This window comes from Triturus cristatus, chromosome 1_1 (assembly GCF_964204655.1).
Source record: "Triturus cristatus chromosome 1_1, aTriCri1.1, whole genome shotgun sequence".
NCBI classification, from domain to species: domain Eukaryota; kingdom Metazoa; phylum Chordata; class Amphibia; order Caudata; family Salamandridae; genus Triturus; species Triturus cristatus.
In genome coordinates, this window is record NC_140579.1 from 86,654,106 (window position 1) to 86,677,716 (window position 23,611).

The 23,611-nt window shown below is 46.2% G+C and overlaps 1 protein-coding gene across 1 annotated transcript; it reads left to right on the top strand.

The window, feature by feature from the left end:
- The first annotated feature begins 20,714 nt into the window (after nt 1-20,714).
- LOC146869549 (uncharacterized) lies at nt 20,715-23,582 on the top strand. Its single transcript, XM_085638348.1, has one exon. It carries the CDS (start codon nt 20,715-20,717, stop codon nt 23,580-23,582), a length of 2,868 nt encoding a protein of 955 aa, XP_085494474.1.
- The last annotated feature ends 29 nt before the right edge of the window (nt 23,583-23,611 follow it).

Consider the following 23,611-nt stretch of genomic DNA (forward strand, 5'->3'; position numbering starts at 1 on the left):
CGCTCCTCCCTCAGCCCTGGTGGGGTGCAATGAGTAGGCAAGTGAAGGGTGACTTCATCCTCAGCAGCGTCTGACCCAGAGCATAGTGTCAAGTTCACAGACTGCCTATGTGTGTCATTTCCATGATCACAGTTTGCGAATTACATCACACTGCTAAATGTGTAATGCCTTGAGTGACACTATCACTGATAAAACCAAGGTAAGAACATCCATTTAAAGAGATAAATATCACAGATTTCCCACTTTAGAGTGATGAGAAGCTCTCACATAGCCTGAAACTGCTGTGAAACCCCTGACATAGAAGATTAAAAACCACAGCAAGTAAACAGAACCGCCAGATGCCTCTCAGGATGAAGACAGCCGCTGCACCTTCACTCATTCAGTTAACAGGTGTTGGAAATGGGGGTCTCTAGTTGGCAAAGGTAGGTACCTTTGTCCAAATAGGGACCCTTCTTCCTAGTCAGGATAAGGGAGTTACACTCCTAAAGTAGCCCATGCTCACCCCCTTGGTAGCTTGGCCGAAGCAAACAGGCTTATCTTAGAGGCAGTGTGTAAAGCATTTGCACATAACCAACAGTGATACAGTGTACGCACTACAAAAGGACACCACACCAGTTTAGAAAAATATCCAATATTTTTATATGCTCAAGACAAGACCAAAAAAGATAAATAAATCCACAATACAGTACTTTGAAATCTTCAGTTATCAAAATAACCTTAAAAAACTGTTCCTTGAAGTCGATAGCTCCCTCTGGGGCTATGATGGCGTTGTGAACAAACAAATACAAACAGTTCTGGCTGACCGAATCACGTGGGCCATCTATGGTGTTGGGAAGACACGCAAAACAGTATCTTTAGAAATGCAGGGTGTCGGGACCTCTCGTTGAGCTCTGAAAGTACGGCGTCGGTTCTGGAGGTCGGTTCATGAGTCATCAGGCCCTATAAGTCACACGCGTTTGCAGATCGAACTCCTCGCGGTTGAAGTCAGAAGTGCTGGCGTCGGGTGCTGCGGTGCAAAGTGCAGCGGTGCAAAGAGCGATGCCCTCAGGTCGCGGTATGAGCAGCGGCTCGGTGGAGGCGTGAGATGGCATCGTCGGTGAGACCAGGGTCGCGGTTGCGAAGTGATGTGGTGCTGGCAGGTCACGGTGCAAGCAGCTGCGTCTTCGTTGCTGATCCTCTGTCGTCGGCTGACGAACTGGAGTCGATGGCGCTGGTGTCGGTAGGCCAAGGCTGCAGTGCAGGATTAAGGCGGTGCGGCATGTAACTTTATGAGCGGTGCCCTTGAACCACGGTGCAGGCAGCGGCGTCGATTTTGCCATGGAGCGGCGTCGCGTAGACACCAAGGCGGCATCAGGAAGATAGGAGGTGCAGAGTGTGGTGCCCACATGTCACAGTGCAATCAGAGGCTCGGTGACAGCATCAACAGGCGTCATCTGTGAGACCAGGGTTGTGGTGCGGCATTGCGGTGTGGTGCCTTCAGGATACGGAGTCGGCAGCGGCGTCGTAGACGGCGTCGAATTGCTTTTTCTTCTGTTGCTGCAAAAAACACACAGTTTCCAGTGCTGAGGGAAGAAGAATGTGAAGTCTTTGCTGTTCCTGAGACTTCTTGAACAGGGGGCAAGTTATACCTCAAGCCCATGGAGAAACTCACAAGAATAAACTGTAGAAAGTCCAGTCCCTTCCTTTCACTGCCCAAGACAGAAGCAGCCAATGCAGGCCAACACAGCAAAGCACTCAGCAAAGTGGTAGTTCCTCCTCACAGCTTATCCAGCTCTTTTTCTTGGCAGTCTTCTTGGTCCAAAATAGTTCTAGAGTTCAGGGGTTTGGACCCCACTTTTTATAGCCCAAAATGCTTTGTCATCTCAGGCAGAGAGTATCTGTGCCAATCCAGAACCAGTTCTGCCATCTCTAGTGTGGCTTCCTGACAGGAGGTGGAGACGGCATTTTACAGAGGCAGATCAGGCCCATTCAGGTGAAAGGAAATCTCCTCCCCCTACTCTAAATGTAGCACAGATTTATTCAGCCTTTCCTGACCCACATAGACTATCTGCAGCCACAGCTCCTCCCCAGCCCCTGTCATCCAAAACCCAGACAGCCAATTTACAACCCCAGCAGAGGCCTACTGGATGGCTGAGCAAGAAAATACCTACCTTCTAAAAGTGGTATTTTCAAACACAGAATGTAAAAATCACCTTCACTAAAAGATGCACCTTTAGAGTCTGAGTTCAGGCATACTAAACTTTATTTTTCTACCTAGTTCCTAGGGCCACTTATGTTTATAAGATGTTATAAACAAACTCTCCATTCTGTTGTATTGGAACAGGTAGCCTTGCAATAGTGAAAAACGAAATTGGCAGTAATTCACTATCAGGACATGCCACAGACACCAGGGCATGTCCTACCGTTCACATACACTGCTCCCTGCCCACAGGGGTACCTTGGGCCTACCTTAGGGGTGACTGACACCAATCCATAACACAATTTACAACAGGAGCACTTGCACTTTACTACTGATCAGCAGTGAGAAATGTGTGCAGAGAGACTAAGCCAGCAAAAACAGGAGGGTCAGAAAGCAAAAACTCAGGGAAAACCCGCCAAAAGATGCCAAGTATCACAACAGGGTTTCTTTTTTTGTGGGGTGCACACATGTTTAGTGTCCCCAGAAAAGCACCCTTCCTGTCTGAGGCACCAAAGTGTCACTGCCAGCAGCCAGTTGATGAGTGGACCCCGCCTGCTCCCCTCACCCAGGTGACATGTACATTGAATTAAAAAACTTCCATGAAGACAAGTGTCTGCCATGCTGCAGCCAGGCTGGCTTTAGTGGTGAGAGGCTGGACATCTCTATCAGGCTGGTCTGTCTCAGTAGTGTTGTTCACTGAGGGATCAGATGTCACGAGGAGGAAGCTGAGAGATGTCACGAGGAGGAACCTGAATCTAAAGCTGAATGGAATAAAACTGAGGTGCTAGTGATGGGAAACGATGCCTCCTGTTCGAATGAACTTAGCTGACCAAATGAGCTAGGGTTGGTCGCGGCACCTGCTCCAACACCGAAAAGTCAGGCATCAGGAAGCCGCAGCACCCCTTATGCTGCTTATACCCACTTGATGAGCAAGCACTGCAGATAGCACCTCGAGCAATTCAAAGAGCAGCTAAGGTAATGCGTGATGTAACTTTTTAATGCAGAAATGCGGGGACAGGCATTAAAATTGCTTAATTCAACTTACAATGTGTGATACTTGTCAGGGCTGACAGCCTGTCCTACAGGTGCCAGTGAATGCAGCGGCTGTTCCTCTTAAAGGGCGGAGGAGCGTCCTCCTGCCTGCTGCAAGCCTGGCAGGTAAAAACAAATAAATAAAATGGCTTGCTACGCCACTTTAATTGCTACCAGCTTGCGCTGTGTTCAGCGCAAGTGTGAGGACAGGGGGTGGGGTGCACCCTGTGGTGTGGATATCAGATTGGCCGGCTGCCTTGCAACAGCCAGCCTGACATAACCACTGCAGACCCAGCAAACCCAGAGATGTGAAACAGGCAGGGGATTGCTAACACAGGCCCCCAGCCTGAAAATGAGCGCTTGGTTAGCCCGTTCCAACCAATCCTGCAGCTGCTCTCATTCTGAAAACAAAAGACACACAATTGTGAATAGCATGGTGAGAAAAAAACGATGGATTTAGGTCCAGATCTATGTACTGGGGTGAATGTATGACATTGTTCTGCATTCTGTCCATCAACTGTTGTTTTTGCACTCATTCTGAAAACAGCATGAGAGAAGCTCCAGGATTGGTTGGATTTGCATCCACCAGGCAGGAAAGACGTTTTACCCTTTCCTGATGGTAGTCACCAGGATCCTGCCAGAGACACACCAGATGGGATTCAGCCTTTATGATGAGTTTTGAGGCAGCATGCTTCACCATATTTTTAAGATGCCAGCCGCCACTGAGTAAATGCTTAACGTTGGAGTCAGCATCAGAGAACTCCACCCTTGCCCCACAGGACGACAAGCCCAAGGGAAGCAAACTTGAAGACTGGGATGGCCCAGCACACGCTCTACGAGAGGCAGAGAAGTGATGCGGGCGATGCTACGTAGGCACCATCTAGTGTTGCCGTCTGACTGGTTTTCTACCAGCACCACCAGTACTTTGATGATCCGGCAGGTACAAAAATAAGAAACATCCCCTAAAACCGGTTGTAGGAAGGTGGAATCTGACTGCATGGTTGCCCCCACTTTTTTCCTGGTGTTTGAATGGTTTTTGACTAGTCTGGCTGGGAGTCTGCTATCCAGGACCCCGGCCTATCTGCTTACTCCCTTAAATGACTGGAGTGCATATTAGATGCACTAGTGAGTGGATACTGTGGTACCTTATGAGCCCCTAGTATATGGTACCTTAGGTACCAGGGGCATAAGTACTTCACAGGCCTACCAGGGGCTGAAGCATGTATTATGCCACCCCTGGGAGGCATACTAAATCTGACAGCACAGGCCTGCTACTTCAGCCTGGGTGAGATAGTGTTAGCACTCTTCACTGAGGTATAGGTTCCCTATATCTCGCCATTGTAACGCCCTGAACGTCTCAGGATCGTTTAACAGACACGACAATGAGGACGCAACCACTTGTGAAGGGTTAGTTCTTTTAATGAAGGCAAATAAAATACAAAGAACAAACAAAAGTTATAGTCACTGGAATCCTCCAGGCTAAGTACGTTACCAGCCCACAGCACGGATGGTCCTAACCGTCCTCTGCATATACGCCGATCCCGGCGTATGCCAACAGAGGGCAGAAATGAAATGGCCGACAATGCCAATCGGTAGGCTGTGAGGGGCACGAAGAGTGTTGGGGAGAATCGAGGAGTCAGGGAAACACCCAGCCGGGGTCTCTACCTGAAGGGAGCAGCCGCTCAACCTCTTCCTCAGACTGCACCGGGACGCGGAGTCACCTCCTGGTGATGCGTCACCGATACCCCAATCACAAGCAAGAAGACTGAACCGAGAGCAGCCGCTCGATCGATCCTGTGGACTTCCGAGTCTGTAACGCGGCAAACACCTCCTGGTGTGCGTTACAGCTGGCAGTCCCTGTGTCTCTGGTCGGGCTGGGAGTTACGACTCCAACCAGCAAAAGCGCCACTGCGCTTGGACTCAGCCGAGTCAAAAAGCGAAGCTCAATGGTTGACCGGTAGAGCTTCCGGGTCCTTCACCGGTGACGATGGGGCAAGACACGGCCCAGGGAGTAACGACTCGACCTACCTCCGTTCTTGCCTTACTGGAGCACCACTCCGGAACACTGCTCTTCACGAAGCAGGTACGTCGGTGTAAACACAATATCCGACCGCCTTGTACCTCCCGGTTCCTCCCTTTATAGGGCGTGTTTTCCTTGAGTTATGTAACAGCTCTCCTGTTTACATAAGGGCGTGTTTCCCTTGAGTTATGTAACAGCTCTCCTGTTTACATAAGGGCGTGTTTCCCTTGAGTTATGTAACAGCTCTCCTGTTTACATAAGGGCGTGTTTCCCTTGAGTTATGTAACAGCTCTCCTGTTTACATAAGGGCGTGTTTCCCTTGAGTTATGTAACAGCTCTCCTGTTTACATAACCTCTCAACCGCTAAGCATCCTGGGAGATGTAGTCCGTTTTTGCTGGTTACCGTTTTCCTCCCCTCGTATGACAGGAATTCTTGACAGCCATACACACACATATAAACCTATCAGTCACCCCGAAGGCAGGCCCTATCAATCCTGAGGGCAGGGTGCTTGGTTTACAATGTGAGGGGGTGCCTCTGCATAAGCAGGTCCCCTCTGCAGCTGGCAGAGTCTATTCTCTGTGGCTGTTTGTGGATGTGGTTAAACCACATAGTCTTAAGTGCATTATAACCTCCCGGTAAATTATAACTTTGGAATGACTGCATCAAAACATGTTGTGTTTGGTGTCAAACAACTTGGAATCATACCCCCACACCAGTAACTGGTGTGGGAGTATGATCCCACCCTTCTAGAGGGGACGACATGTACCCACTGTGGAAACACGGTAGAAATCTGAAAGAGCCCTGGCATCACAAAATAGATGCCACCAGCACAGACACTGGGCTGCCCTCCTGCTGCTGACTGAAACTCACAGTGGAGGAGGCCCAACAATAGGCATCCTGTCACAGGGAGGTGTCACCACCTTCCAGACAGGATTTAGTGTATTGGGGCTGGGTGGGTGCACTCCTAGAGTGCTTAGAAGTCCTGCACTGGGGAAGCAGTAGGCTCCTCTGTGCATATGCCAACTCAAACCGGTTCAGGGGCTACCTGTCCCTGCTCTGGCGTGAAACTGGACAAAGGGAAGTGGGTGTAACCACCCCCCAACCTGACCCTCCCAGAGGAGTGGTCATAGAGCTAGTCCCTCCCTGTCTTTTAGTATAAGGGAACCCTTGCCATTGCAAGTTAGATATCCCTGGACGACGCTTCACAAGAAGAATCCTGGTCCTTCGATGTTCCACTACCTTTGGAAGACTGAAGAATCTTCCTTGGAGTCAAGGAGTGACTCCCCTGCTTGGCAGGCACCAAAACTTTGAATCAATGGTCTCAAACTTTCCCGCACCCGCTGGAGCCCGAAGTCCCTGCAGCCCCGGAATCAAATCTCCTGACTTCTTGATGGCCACTGTGAGTCCCCAGCAGAGCTGAGGCAAGTGGACCCCACGAGTGACGAGGAACAGCAATACCCGGCGACCGTGCACTATTGTCAAGTGCACTGAAATGAACTTGTGCTTTGGACCATTTATGGCCCAAGTCTCCAGCAGGTTGTGCACCAAAAATCAGAGGCCTACCCTGTCCCGAGTGACCGTGGGCTTCTGTAAAGCATTTCCTCACGAGGTGTCTTTGCGATCCCTTGCCCGTTGGCTTGTGGGTCCCCAAAGACTTTCTGATCAAACCAAAGGGCTTCTCTGGTTGCTCCAGACCTGCCCTCACTTACCTTTGATGGGTGAGTCCCTCAGACCTTGCGGGTCTGCACTATTGACTTAATTCACTTTTCACAAGTCTTGCTGTTGCCAAGGCTTGTTGGCTCCAATCCGGTTGCCAACACATCAGTCAGCTGCAGACATTGTGTGACACTCTGAATCCAGATGCTGGTCATCGTCGATCCCTCCTGGACCTCGTGAGCGAAGAGTCAAAACACCCTTGATCACCTGAAATCACCCGACATCCGTGGGCATCCATCTTCCTGGTCCCGGGTCACTGGCAAGTGACTGTGAACACTGTCCCTTTTGCTTTCAGGTCATCTTCTTCTTGAATCCAGCCTTGGATTCCACCGGACACTCCTCCAGTCTTCGCAAGCAGCAAATCTTCTTTGGCTTCCATAGAAAACAGCGACGCGACCCGACACCAAAAGACACCTATGCACCCGGCTTCCCTGGGTGAGGTAACTCGTGCACTCCGGTGCCCTAGTGTGTGTTGGCCCTCGAATTACTTACCTTGTAAGTGGCTTGCTTGTAGACTTCCTCGAAGTACCATAAAACTTTAAAAATCCAACAGCGACTTGCTCCATTGAAATCAATAGGGAACCCGCGGCTGGGTTCTCACACTGCACGCGTCTCCCGTGGGTCTTTTACTTACCTGCCTTGGGTGGCTTAGTGAAGCCCCAGCAATTCTACAGGCCCTAGGCCTTGTCCCCTTGCAAGTCGACTTTCCTAAACCTCTTTTTTAGTATATGGTCTGGTACGCCCCTAGGACCCCAGCCATATTTGTGCTTAACTTATTGTGAAACGTTGATATTTGAATGTGTTCCTGACTTCTAATCTCATAACAAGATTATTAGAGTGTGTCTAGAAATAAATGCATATATATTTGATATATATACCTGTGTGGTGCCCTTTCATTTGGTAATTCAAGAGATTAAAAGGTAAAACAAGATGCTTTACATTCCTCTGAGACTTAGCCTGAAGGCTGCTCTCCACAGCTACCGCTAGGATAGCTTTCTTTAAAAGGTTGTCTTAAACCTATCTACCATAAGAGTCGAATTGGACTGGTGCAAGGTGGCCACTATAACTAGTGACCAGCATATGCCAGGCCAACTTCTCACACCGGTATTTTTAGCCTTTGTCTGTGCATACTTCAAACAGCCAATATAAACAGAAAGCACTTTTAAGTGTGTCCTAGAGCTGTGTTAATGACTCTAATATTAAAAGTGAACAAAAGCAAAAAAAGACATGCTACAAATGCATACATACCATACGGTTTAAAGTTCTATTTAGTACCATGTCTCAGCCTCTGCAGAATCTGTAGACAAGACCAAATGACCGGTATTTTTCTCTTGGAATGGTGGTAACCCTAGCCCCGTCAGCAGCAGGCAGGGTCCATGGCAGATGCTGTCAAGTCCAGCTCTGTCCAATAGGGATGCGGATGCAGACCCTGCAGCAACGTCTCTTCTCAATAGCCCTGCTGGAGCAGGACCACTCTTGAGTAGTGGCTTTGGCTCTGCCTGGCATCTGGTGACGTTGTGGAAATGTGGATTTTCCTGATCAGTTATGTCCCCTATCTTGGACCCCAACGGTTCTATATGCATGTTACAAGTACATGTATGTTCCCTCCAGTTCCAGTTTCTAAGACGCAAACATATGTGTGTCTACCGTCAACATGTTCTCTGTCAGATCCGCCATCAATGGGCTGGATATTCGATTCCTAAGTATAAAAGGCCACCGACTTTATATGGCTAAGTTACTTCATCTTTACAGTTCAGGCGAGTAGGCCCGATTCTGTCCTCAAAGCCTTTCCCTGCTCTCTGTCTTTGACAGCTTCAGCTTGAGCTCGCATCTGTATCCATGAACTTTGTCCTACTCCCTGTGCAGCTAACGGTGCCTGCCTCGGCTAGTTTTCGCCTGTCTACCAAGAAGTTGTATTTCACCTTCGAATTATCTATTTTGCTCTTCAGCCGATGCATTCCTGTCCAGTGATTTAGGTAAACATTTCCTTTAGCTCACAAGCAAAGGACTCAGCCTTTCCGTCCTCCTGCAAGTGATTCATAGCCCTGTTGCCATGGAAAGTTTTCTGCCCCTCGCATCTCATATAGACACTTAGACGCTTGTACACGCACACAGTCAGTATAGAATAGATTCTGTCCGAGAGTCTCTTCCTTGTGGATAACATAGTTCTTTAAACATCGGATGTTAGATATGATTTGGGATTAGGATGACTTGACCCCAGACTTCTCGTCTCCACATGTAGAGCTAAATGTCAAGTCCCCTTCACCCCCTAGTTGCACGTCAATTACACGTCATGCTGCCGTGCGCGCATCTATGCCAAGTATTATCTTATAGATCCACCTATGTCTGATAATTCTAACCAATCATGTTTCTTTTATTCCTTATTACGCCTAGTTTCGATTATGTCACTGTCACGTCATTTTTCTTATCAAATGTTACGCCTTCTACATTCGTTTCATTGTAATGTACTTATTATAAAAATACATGTCTGTTAATAAATTATTGTACTTCACTTCCTGAACCTTCGTGGTGACGGAACCTGAGGGCCGCGACTCGAGTCGGCCATTTTGAATGGAATAAAGCCCATTAGAAACCTCTTATACCACGGATTCTGCCTCTCGTTATTTTGAGCTATTTTACTTTAATTTAAGATTCCGCATGAAATTCAGTCCGGTAATATTTATTTTATTTACCACATAATGGCGCCCGAACAGGGACACTTTCTCATCTCACGCGCCGGCGGTGCGTTGCAGGCCCGGTCTCCTGCCACAGCTGGACGGACCATAAACGCGTACCAGCAGGATTTCCTGTAAGCTCCCTCCGGTCAAGCGGGGGCGACTGAGGCTGCGATCAACCCAGACGAGGCGGTGAGAAGTGCGAAGTATCCCGACCAGAGCCTAGCTGAGAGAGCAAGATCCGAGGTATACAGAGGCCCACCAGGTTTTCCGAAATTCCGACGTCCAGAGGGTCCGATGTCCGCAGTTATCGAGTCCTGTCCATTCTCTGAGGCCTTCCGTTTCAAGGAGCTACTCGGTGAGTACCATCGCCGGGGAGGCGTGTTGACGCGCACATAGGTTGTGCCGGTCAAGACGGATTTGGGTACACAAATCCGGTCTGCACTGTTTAGCAGTGTATATGTACTGTTTAGCAGTATATCAAGTATTCCGAAGTATTCAGTTATTGTCAAAAATTCAGCGTGGTGATTAGTTAGGCAGACTGTCATCATTGTCGATCATTGTTATAATGTTTAATGTTTAATGTTTAAAGTATTCAGAAAATGTCTTGCATATTGTGGTATGAATGACTGTTCATTGTTCACTGTTCATTATTGTGTTTTCTCGTATTAAGCAAGTTCAAGAGTAAGTATCAGGTCAGTTGTCAATATGCCGCTCTTCTCGAAGTTAAGACAGATTACTACCAGAAAAGGGGTGCTTGAAGAAGCAGTTCCTATTCCTCCTAGAGACACTCCAGGACATTTCATGTACCATAAACATGGCTTAGATGCCATATTGTTTCTTGATCTATGGGCAGATTATACCAAAGGATTACCGGAAAGTCAAAGGTGGCCCATAGCGGGAACCTGGGATGCAGAGTGCATCATGAAAGTGGAGGAAGAGTTATGGAAAAGAAAGGTCAGACAGTCACAGAAAGACGCTGTTGAGTTATGGCGTAAAGAATCTCATAGACGAACAGAAAAAGCACGTAGACAAGAAGAGAGGAGTAAAGAAAGTTCAAATAAAGTTCAAGAAAATCTATTAATTGAGGAAGGTATCCGAGTGAAATCAGAACAAGTAAATAGACAAAGAAATGCTCTTATGAATGGTATGTATCCCCTTCTAGCCGAAGGACTACCTAAGGCTGTTACGGAGGTGCCAAAAGACTTGCCACCCCCATTATTTCCAATTAAGGTACATCCAAAGGGGCATCCCAGAACCGCAGAAGATGTTTTTCTTTCCTCATATCTAGACGATGCAGCCCCCGAGTATGCTAACGCCACACCACATAGAACGTCTGGCGGAGGGGTTCAACGTCAGGATCAGGTATCTGTCCCCGTGCAACAGCAAGTCCCGACGCAAGCTTCGGCAAGCACATCTGTTTCCGCATCTGTCTCCGCAGTCGACTCTACAGGGGTATCGACGCCCATAGTTGCTGTATCACGTTCGACGAACCCTTTCACACCCGACGCCCCAGATGGGGCCACGGGAGGTGCTAGCAGTATTTTTACACCACCTAGAATAAATAAACTTGTTTTTCAAGAGTCAGCACATTCACGTACACCTAAGTTCGTAAATGAACGTACGCTTAAGGAACTTCTTGTAAATTGTAGATATGACCCGGTGGTTGGTAAAGAGGACGAAATGGTCCTGGCATCATTACGTATCAGACGAGCCGCAGAGTATTTAGCAAGGTTACCAGGGATGGCTACGCATCTAGATAACATATATCATTTTGTTCAAACAGGACGAGATCCAGGATGTATTAACAGAGCTATGGAATTCCAGAAAGTAGAGATACAAGGGGAACTGTTACGTTTCCTCATAAACTGTGTGATCAGAAATCAAGATCGTCCGGGGGTAGACCGGAATGCAATGCTTATTCTTACAAGATGGAGTCAGAATATATCAGAAGGGAGACACGATAAGCAAAATTGTATAATAGCCATGTGCCGAAAAATACGTAAAGAAATAGAGCGTATTCATGAAGAGAGATTGGGAACAGACGAGTTTTGAGCAAGATGAAGTGTCCGAATCAGGGGACTCTGCAAGACAGTCAGAGACCATAGCCTATGTAGGCAGAGGAAGATCTTGTGAAAATACTAGATGTTTTTCTGATCCAATACACTCTGTATGTCCAAATAATAGCAGAACGTATCCGACGCCTGTAATAAATCTGAAATCTCCTGAACATTCGTTTCAAGCCGCAGATAAAATACTACGAGAACGAAGGGGTTATCACCTCCTCGATTCCATGGATGAGCAAGAATTAGCCAGATCAGCCGTTCACTGGATTGTTAGTCCTGAAAAATACGGTGATGAGACCGTAGCACACACGTTTCTCAACCTCAGTACAGATGAACAACGTTTAGCTGGAATCTATATGATTCAGCAACTCCTCATATTATATAAGAGCCAACATGCTGACCCTGGTCCTTTACCTGATATATTAACGGAACTACTTACGTACAGATGGAGAGGTTCTAGTAACAAGCTAATTAAAGAGATATTAGTGTCACGTAAGCAGTACGTCCTTTTTGTAAATCCAGATTCTCTCTCCCTGCCCCCCAGAGAAAGAGCACCGTACTACATGGATAGACAAAATCCTTTACGGGAAGTGCACCCAATAAAAGGCGAAGACAATGAGTTTCACCGTGTATTTGTTTACACACCCATATCAAAAATGGAATTATTAGAAATGAAGAAAGTAGTACCTAGTCATGACAAAGACCCAGCGGGTTTCCACCGAGAAATTAAAGACATGTTACTGATGGGAGAGTACACCTTTCCTGATATTATGACGATTTTAAAAGTGCTTTTACCTGCTGGCATATATGAAAAACTGAAAGAAAAAGAGTGGGAAGTGGGAGACCAAAAGATAGACTGGACAGCATTAGCAGAGGAAGAAAGGGGCCGAGCCGCAGGTTCAGGGCTCGGAGATAAAGTTAAACTATTACCAGGTTTACTAGTACAGGTACTGCCACGTTTATTAACTACAAAAAAGGAAGATTGGGGTGCAATCACAGCCTGTAAACAAAAGCAAGATGAAGACACAAGCGATTATTATGCTCGATTTGAAAAATGTTTTGGTATAAATAGTGGTATAAAAGCAAGTAGTGACTCATATCCACATTTATTTGTGACAAAATTAGTGGAAAATGCATTGCCTCCAGTGAAGAATAGAATATTGAAATTCGAGAGTACCTGGCAAAGTAACACTCCGTCGCAAATGCTACAAATGTTACAGTATCATCACAATAGAATTAGGGATGAACAAGAACACGAGCATAGACGCATGAAGGATACAAAAATGAAAATGCTAGTTTCTCAGACAGTACCAGCAGATGGTCACAAAAAGGGTGTGACACATTCTGGTGATTCTGCAGTTCCTGTAAAAGGAACCTGCAATTACTGTAAACAACTAGGCCATTATGTACATGATTGTCAAGTCCTGAAACGAAATATAGCTATAGGTATTGCAAAAGAGAGACCACGATTAGTTAGACAAGATCAGAATGAAAAAGGAGCTATGCAGCATGGACAGTCCGTGCCAGTTCAGCAACAGTCTATGCCAGCCTCACAGCAACCCATACAGTTTGTGCCAGCTGCACCACCGTTGCCTGCTACTGCCACACAAACCACAACACAACAAATGTATCAGACTGCACAGTATGAATACCCTGAGTATCAGCGTTACACATGAACCAGCCTAGAGAGGGAAGTTGACTTACCGCTTATCGAGATTCCGGTAGATCAAGAAGGACCTTATGTACATAGTGAATTATTAGGTCAAGATAGAAAATTCTTACTCGATACAGGGGCAAGTCGAACAACCATAAAACGTAGTGAAGTTCCAGGGGCACCCCTCTCAGGCTCTCAAAATGTTTCCCTTGGTTTTTCAGGAAAACCTATTGTTAATGAAGTATCACAGCCTCTACCACTTACGATAGGACCTTTGACACGAATTACAGATTTATTGCTTACTAAATCATGCCCAGAAAATTTGTTAGGAATTAAAACTCTGAAAGCACTAGGAGCCATAATATGTTGTTCTCCGGAAGGAGTAAGGTTGTTTTTGCGTGATTTTAAAGGTCACTATGTGTCTAGAGACATGGATCCCCGACTACAGATTTTACCAGCACATCTATGGGCACAAGGCCCTACGGATGTTGGCTGCATGAACATTACACCCTATCGAGTTACATTGAAAGCAGGAGTGGTACTACCACGAATGCGACAATACAAGTTACCGCATGATGCTGTAGTGGCTTTGTTGAAAATCATTGATGAACTAATTGCCCAGGGAGTAGTTGTAGAAACAGACTCCAATGTATGTAATTCACCGATAATTCCGATTCTTAAACGAACCGATCCTACTGCTCCGCCAGTATACCGATTGGTTATTGATTTGCGTGAACTAAACAAGTGTATTGTACCACAATTCCCTGTGGTCCCTGATATATCATCATTGTTGACAGCAATTGATTCCGAAGCAACATTCTTTACTGTAATTGATCTCAAGAATGCCTTTTTCAGCGTCCCAATAGATCCGGAAAGCCAATACTTGTTCGGATTCAGTTTAAATGGGCGCAGCTTTAAATTCTCACGCGCTCCCCAAGGATTTACAGAAAGCCCCAGCATCTACAGCCAAGCACTGAAACGAGAACTTGACAGTATACACATGCCAGTCAATACTGCACTGCTTCAATATGTCGATGATCTGCTGATCACCGCGAGAAGCGAGCCAGAATGTGAAAAAGCTTCTCTGACAGTTTTACATTTCCTAGCCGACAAGGGGCACAAGGTGTCCCCTTCTAAGCTGCAATTCTGTGTTCAGCGAGTTATTTATCTTGGTCACTCGCTGTCCAAGGAGGGAAGGCAGCTTACACCAGATCGTATCCAGTTAATTGCTAACATGTCAATACCCCAGACACAGAAGGAGGTGCGGGCTTTCATAGGCCTCACTTCATATTGTAGGCAGTGGATCCCTCAGTACGCATTTCTAGCAAAACCACTCATTCAGTTAACCACACAGGAGGCAGCCACATCGACTGTTCTCCCTTGGACTCAGGAACATACACAAGCTTTTGAAAGCCTAAAGGAAGCTTTATGTCAAGCACCTGTTTTAGCAACACCATGTTATAGCAAACCTTTTACACTCTTTGTTACAGAACGCGAAGGTACTGCCTTGTCAGTACTCACTCAGGATCAAGCAGGATCACGCAAGCCATGTGCTTATTTTTCCAGTACATTAGATCCCGTAGCTCAGGCTTTGCCTGCATGCCTGAAATCAGTGGCAGCGACAGCTTTAGCAATCAGACAAAGCGATGCCATAGTATTGGGACACCCATTGACAGTTCAAGTACCACATGCAGTAGAGGTTCTTGTGAACCGAACACAAACGCAACACTTGACCATAGCAAGACTTACCGGTTATGAACTGACATTGTTTCAACCACACGTAGAGATCCGACGGTGTAATACATTGAATCCTGCTACACTATTACCTGTAATTGGAACAGACCCACTAGCTCATGATTGTGTTGAAATCATTGAAATAAAGACGAAACCTAGACAAGACTTGACAGACGTTCCATTGTTAGATCCAGACCTGACGTTGTATGTAGACGGATCATGCATGAGAGCAAGTACAGGAGATTTAGTGGCCGCGTATGCAGTCACAACAGACACTGAAGTTATTGAGACACATTGTATAGATATTCTGTCAGCCCAAGCAGCAGAACTTATTGCTCTAACGCAAGCCTGTATTCAAGCCACAAATAAGAAAGTTAATGTATACACTGACTCACGTTATGCATTCGGAGTTGTACACGACTTCGGTGTGCTGTGGCGAGAGAGAGGTTATCTAACGTCCCATGGTGCCCACATTCAGCACGGACCCCTCATTCATGCCTTGTTAGACGCAATACATCTACCCACTGCTATATCGATTATGAAATGTAAAGCACACACGAAGGTTACTGATACCATTTCTCAAGGCAATGATTTAGCTGACAGAACAGCTAAACAGACTGCTCAGAATCGCACATTAGACATGACAAAGCCAATAGTTCAGACACCAACACAGTGTATGACAATTAAGGATCCCACACTTGACGTAATTGACATACAGACACATGCCACAGCAGAAGAAATAAAGAAATGGACTGAACTAGGAGGGATCCAGACAGATCAAGGATGGATGACGAAGGAGAAATCTGTATGGTTTCTCCCCGATTCCATGGTTCAAGCCATTATAGCTACAGTTCACAGTCCAGCACATTTAGGAGAGAAGGCTATGCTAGACAGCATTCAGCACATTTGGTTCAACAAACATTTACGAGCAGCAGCTAAACAAAAAGTTCGTACCTGTATGATATGTTGTCAGTTTAATCCAGGAAAGAGTGTTCCCGTAGAGCAGGGTGGATTTCAGCCTCCTGACCATCCTTTTGAAGTCCTCCAGATGGATTATATTCAGATGGAACGTTGTCGAGGATTCAAATATGTCCTCGTAGTTGTCTGCGCTCTCTCCCGTTGGACAGAGGCGTATCCCGTATCAGATTACACTGCCTCGACTACTGCCAAGCAGCTAGTTCGAGAATTCTTCCCACGGTACGGTTTACCACGTGTTGTATATTCAGATAACGGTCAGCCTTTTTCATCCGAATTAATGAAACATGTCTCACTCCTGTTGGGATATCAGTGGAAATTCCACTGTGTCCGACACCCCGAAGCAGCAGGTCTCGTAGAAAGACATAACCAGACACTGAAAATCAGACTGTCCAAAATATGTAGAGAGAAAGGTGTCGACTGGATAGTAGCATTACCAGTTGCACTCTTTTACATGAGAATGGTAGCACACTCTAGAACAGGGCTATCCCCGTATGAGGTGATCTTTGGTAGACCGCCGAATATGTGGGGGACGCCTATACCACGTAAAATAACTGATGTTGACTGTAATATGCTGACAGATTACCTGGCTTCCTTGATGTCTGCACTACAATCTTCTCGTTCACAGGTAGCTGCAGCCTTTCCCGACAACACTGAGGCGAAACCCCATGACGTTGTTCCGGGTAATCTTGTCTTTGTGAGAAATTTCGACAGGAAGAGTCAATTGGAGCCCCGGTGGAAAGCACCCAAGTTGGTCCTGTTGACCACAAGAACAGCCGTGAAGATCGAGGGACGAAAAGGGTGGATTCATTCCAGTCACGTAAAAAAATTTCATGGACTTCCTCCTGACACAGACAGTACTGCCCGTGTGTCTTCCCCCATAGACTCAAAGCTACCTTTGGCTGAGGCCAGTAGCACCGAACTCTATAAACAGAAACTCAGGTCCAGATCTAAACTGTCGGACGATTTGATTGTTTAAGTCCTCTCCAAGGTGAAGCGGTTGAATCTGTCCCGACATGTACCCCTTAGGTCTGAATCATGTAGAGTCCAGAATCATAATGAAACGACATGCTTATTGTAAATTACTGCGTAACCACTGTATTGTGACATTATTAATTTTGTTTTTATTGAGTTTTTTAATAGTTACTGCAAGTATATTGTTGCATATGTATTATCCTGTTTCTAAACGTGTTTTCAATATAACTGATGAACATTCTTTTAGTGACCTACCGCCACATGAATTATCCTATAGACTTGCGCTGCGCAATAACACATTCATTAGTATGTTACATCATTCCCATCAGACTAGTAATGCGACCAATTGTTGGGTGTGTGGCCGACTCCCTCCCTATCAGAATAACAAAGGAGTTCTGCCTTTCTTTCCACATCCGTTCACACACAATGGCTCCTGTGGAGCATGGTTTAGTTTATTAAATTCCATAGACCCAGACACAGCAGTTTATCAACAACATTGGATATGGGGAAATCTGAATCTAGTTTTATTCAAAGTCTGTCACCCTAATAAGGAGGGTCACCTCAGTAGAACAGGAACTGATCTAGAAAATGAAGTGTATAAATTAGGTAATTTTACACCTAATCTTATGATTTTGAATGTCAAATCCGAAGTTGAACTAATTCTGCCCACTATGTCAGTATTTCCAGTTAAGGGTGAATTATGTGTTAGAAAAGTTGGTTCCAAACACATGGGCCATAGCCAATGCGTTATTACAGTAGAATATAGTGATCAAGGTAAATCTTCATTTAGAGCTTCTCGCCATTCCTACTTCATATGTGGTCAGACTGCATATATGCGTCTGCCTCTAGATTGGGATGGTACCTGTTACATAGCATTCCTTTTGCCACCTGTTTTCCTAGCTCCCCCTGATTATTATCGAAATGTTCATTTAGTACACAATAGAGAGCAAAGAGATCTCCCAGTTGTCGATTATACTGAGACATCATGGGACAAGTATGTAGATTTCAATAAAGGTATCTTTCCCTATATAGGTACTATATCAAATAGTAAGCTGATACGTAGACTCACCAAGACTCTTGAAGCTGTAGTAAACGAGACTATAGCCGCCCTAGGCAATCTGACAGAGGAACAATCAGTGATGAGAATTGTTGTTCTCCAGAATCGTCTTGTCCTTGACGTCATCCTGGCCGATAGGGGCGGAGCTTGCAGGGTCATCGGATCCAGCTGCTGCATATTCATACCAGAAAATTCGCCATCTGTATATAAAGCTATAACACGCCTTCATAAGATTGTAAGCCAGATACACGAGAATCCAGGCACTTGGACGTGGTCCGGGTGGTTTAGGAGTGTGATATCAGCCTGGGGATGGAGAGTTCTATCCTTCCTAGGTATTGGCCTTCTTATGCTCTTCAGTTGTTGTCTATGCCTACAATGTGGACCAGCGATTTGTGGTCTGTGTGCCACATCGTGTATCCCACATCAAGGTTTTCGCTCAAGATCCCGGAAGAAGAAAGAAGAAGAAATGATGCTCCATGAGCAAATCAATGGAATGATGAAGATTGATGTCTCGTGAAGGGCAAGAAGGGGACAAGGAGGGAATGTGGAAATGTGGATTTTCCTGATCAGTTATGTCCCCTATCTTGGACCCCAACGGTTCTATATGCATGTTACAAGTACATGTATGTTCCCTCCAGTTCCAGTTTCTAAGACGCAAACATATGTGTGTCTACCGTCAACATGTTCTCTGTCAGATCCGCCATCAATGGGCTGGATATTCGATTCCTAAGTATAAAAGGCCACCGACTTTATATGGCTAAGTTACTTCATCTTTACAGTTCAGGCGAGTAGGCCCGATTCTGTCCTCAAAGCCTTTCCCTGCTCTCTGTCTTTGACAGCTTCAGCTTGAGCTCGCATCTGTATCCATGAACTTTGTCCTACTCCCTGTGCAGCTAACGGTGCCTGCCTCGGCTAGTTTTCGCCTGTCTACCAAGAAGTTGTATTTCACCTTCGAATTATCTATTTTGCTCTTCAGCCGATGCATTCCTGTCCAGTGATTTAGGTAAACATTTCCTTTAGCTCACAAGCAAAGGACTCAGCCTTTCCGTCCTCCTGCAAGTGATTCATAGCCCTGTTGCCATGGAAAGTTTTCTGCCCCTCGCATCTCATATAGACACTTAGACGCTTGTACACGCACACAGTCAGTATAGAATAGATTCTGTCCGAGAGTCTCTTCCTTGTGGATAACATAGTTCTTTAAACATCGGATGTTAGATATGATTTGGGATTAGGATGACTTGACCCCAGACTTCTCGTCTCCACATGTAGAGCTAAATGTCAAGTCCCCTTCACCCCCTAGTTGCACGTCAATTACACGTCATGCTGCCGTGCGCGCATCTATGCCAAGTATTATCTTATAGATCCACCTATGTCTGATAATTCTAACCAATCATGTTTCTTTTATTCCTTATTACGCCTAGTTTCGATTATGTCACTGTCACGTCATTTTTCTTATCAAATGTTACGCCTTCTACATTCGTTTCATTGTAATGTACTTATTATAAAAATACATGTCTGTTAATAAATTATTGTACTTCACTTCCTGAACCTTCGTGGTGACGGAACCTGAGGGCCGCGACTCGAGTCGGCCATTTTGAATGGAATAAAGCCCATTAGAAACCTCTTATACCACGGATTCTGCCTCTCGTTATTTTGAGCTATTTTACTTTAATTTAAGATTCCGCATGAAATTCAGTCCGGTAATATTTATTTTATTTACCACAACGTCACTTCCAGTTCAGTGAAGTCCTTCCGGTTCTGGGGTGGGAGGGGATTGGGTTAGCCCTCCTGTTCTTCTCTGTGGGGAGAGTTGGGTCATGCTCAGTGGAGGGGATGGGTGGTTGTGCCTACAGGTTGGGCCACATGAGTTTCAGACATCCCCACACGGGACAGGCCCCTTTCCAACCAACCAAGAATGTTGGTTTCCTAAAGTAGGGGTAGGCTGCAGGCCATGATGTCATCTGTGGTCCACTGCTCTTAGCCAGTTTCACCAAAAGCAGGGCGACAAGCTGGGGTTCAGCTACCCTGATACCACTTAAGTCTTGTGGGCATCGACTACCAATGACACAGAGAGAACTGGGAGAAACTGTAGTAAGGGCATGTGCGCCTGACTAGCTTTGATGGGTGGGTGTGTGTAAATGTAGGGACAACCATGTAGCAGAAGAGGCTGCAATGTGATGCACCCTCAGGACACTACAGATGTGTCACTTATTTTAGAGAGCAGCATACCTACTTTTACCACTTTCCACTGTTTCCACCAAAGGTTTATTGGGTACAGTCCCCAAAGTATATTGTAAAGTTCTGTACATAAGGTGTGTGGTTTTTTAATGTAAATTTGTGAACCACGCCTCTCATGTGTCACATCCAGTCCCCAGTAAATGTGTTGCGACGGATATTATTTCTTTCAAACCCTGATGTGAACCAGTCATTGAACTCCCACTGCCCCGGGCAACAATTCAGCCTCAGTACCTTCCTGAGAGGCATGTCGTGTCTTCAAACTACAAAGAACAGAGGAAGGAGGCGGTTCATTCAATCTTAAGATAACCCTGTCTGGTAGACATACAGACAACCGCCGCTGCTCAGACAGACACCTGCACTTCAAACCACTGATGAGACAGCAGTGGTGTGAAATGGAACTGCGAACGTTTTCTGTGGTCGTGGTTTGCACAGTGGTTGCCGGCTGCTGGACTATCGTGTCAGGCACGGCCACTACCAAGTGTGAGATCTACCAGTGGGACCAGCTGGGATCCCCGGGAGTGTTAGCCCCGACCTGCTTTGGATTCCCCTTCGAAGGATTCAGGGTCTTCAGCAAATGCAGCACAGTGAGGAACATGGAGGTGGATCTAAGAGAGGTTCCAGTGGACGTGGACACCCTCTGCCTGGTGTTAGACGTGCCAACCGTCCCTACAGACTCCTTCTCCAGGTATCATAACTTGACCCGCCTCTATTTGTATGGATCATTTAATGTTTCTGCAGGAGCCTTCAATGGTGCTGCCAAACTGAGACATCTGGGAATCAAAGGAGATACCAGGCACACTTCACCCGTAGACATGGATGATCAGGTGTTTGGCGGATTGGAGAACCTAACACACTTGGAACTCAGATATTTGAAAATTGATACAGCTTTTTCCAAAAATCTTTTTAAACCCTTACATAGAATACAAGTATTAGCCTTGTCTGAAAATGAGATTAGTAGGTTGTACAGACTGACCACTATGCTTCAGTCACTGGCTTCTCTGAAAGTCCTGGAAATCAAGAGGAATGGTATTGTTAAAGCCAGGGAGGAGGACTGCATTGACACAGACAACATCATAGAGAGCACAATTTTCTTTCCAAGTATTACCAGCCTCGATTTGACAAGCAATGATCTAAAAAGTGTGGAGAAAAATGCATTTTGCAACTTCCCTCGTCTTACTGTCCTCAAGGTAGATGCGACTGGTCTCAAGGTCATCGAGCTTCTGCGGTCTGGAATAAAGAGCATTGAAATGCTGTCCCTAAATGCCATGAAAAATCAGGACTATCTGAAGATTAAAGATGTCTGCACTGTGGTGTCTCGGCTGGGAGTCAGGAACTTGACAGTCGCTCAAAACTTTATTTCAGATCTTCCCGCTGAGACCTTTGAAGGATGCTCCATGCTGGTGTCTCTCAACATGTCCAGCAACCTCCTTAGAGCTTTCATGAATGATATGGCAAAGAAATTGCTGAACCTGAGGTCCCTCGTTCTCTCTGCAAACAAGATAAAAAGCCTAGACCTGTGCACACCCGGGGCCCCCAATGTTCTGTCCAACCTCACACACCTGGATCTGTCTTTCAACCTCATCACCAATCTCGGCTCCGGGCGGCTCTTCTGCCTGGCTAATCTGGAAACACTGGATCTCAGTAGTAATCACCTTGTGTCCCTGGAAAAGGACACCTTTGTTGGTCTTGATAGGCTGCATTCTCTGCAGCTGGATTACAATAAACTCTTTCTGCTTGAGAACTTCTATTTTGATCACTTGAGTAGCGTAAGGGTGCTGGGCCTCAGGGGCAACATACTCAAGAACCAGCATAGCTCCCTGACCGCGAAGAGCGAGCTTCAGGAGCTATCCATCAGCTTTGAGACTACTATGGAATTAAAAATCGAACAGAAAGAACTCACTACTCTTACCTTGGAAGCAAAGTCTTCAATACTCCTGACATGCACAAACAACTGCAGCTTACTTAAAGTCCTTCACATTAGTGCACCAGAGATTCGTATTCGCTGGTTCAAGGACTTCAAATTTGTGAAAGAACTTCACCTACGAGAAAACCACATATTGTTATGTTTACCACTTGGGGTCTCAGAGACTGAAGGCTTGGGGCTCCTGTCTTTTACTAACATTGAATATTTGTACTACAGTTCCTCTGCAGATATGCCTATCCATAAATCCTTGAGCCCTTTGAATAACAGCCTGCAGCATCTTCACAATTTACGCCATCTCCATATAAAAAACCTAAAGTTGGACATTAAGAAGAGTTTCCTGACTCCTGAGCAGCTGTTCTGGAACCTGACACACCTTAGAACCTTGATCCTGGAGGATTCTGGGATAGAGGACTTTACTGCTACCATGTTTAGAGACCTTGTCTCTCTGGAACTCCTAATCTTGAAGTCCCAGCCTGTGAAAACCCTTCAGGAGGGTCTGCTCGACCACGTGGAAAGTATGCGCTACATCTACCTGAAGGATGTACCCCTGTATTGTTTGTGTGAACAATCCTGGATCAGAAGATGGGTGACCACTCACCCCCAAGTGAGCGTGCCAGAGCTGGGAATCCAGACATGCTCTCTTGGGCCACAGAAGCTGAATTTTCTCAATTTCTTGGAGAAAGACTGCAGCTTGCTGATAGGATACCATCTCTTCATTGGGACTTTCTCCTTCAACATGTTGTTCCTGATCACGGTCCTGTTGTATCACAAGGTGCGCTGGTACGTCCTGTATCTCTACTACATGCTCAGGACCTGGTGGAACTATCGTGGGAGACGCGACAGAAAGAGGCAATATGACTTCGACGCCTTTGTCTCTTACAGCAGCTGCGATGAGGCTTGGGTTGTCCGCGAGTTCCTGCCCAACTTGGAAGAGAGGGGACCCCCGCTCTTTAAAGTGTGTCTGCATGGCAGGGACTTTGAGGTCGGCAAAGACATCTTGGATAACATCATGGACAGCATTTATAGGAGCCGCTGGGTGGTGTGTCTGATCAGCCGCCATTACCTGTGCAGCCACTGGTGCTCCTTGGAAGTGCGGATGGCCACATACCGCCTTCTTGTAGAAAGCAAGGATTCCTTGGTGATGGTTTTCCTGGAGAAAGTGTCAATGAGGAGCCTCTCTCGCTACCACCAACTGGCCAAGCTGGTGAAGAAGAAAACCTACCTGGAGTGGAAGGAGGACTTGGACCAGCAGCCTCTGTTCTGGGCCCGACTGCGGAAAGCCATTGGAGGGGATGGAGCTGAGCAATATCCTTGGGAAATGGATGTGGTGTCTTGAATGTCATGGCGTTTCGCATTATCTTCTGT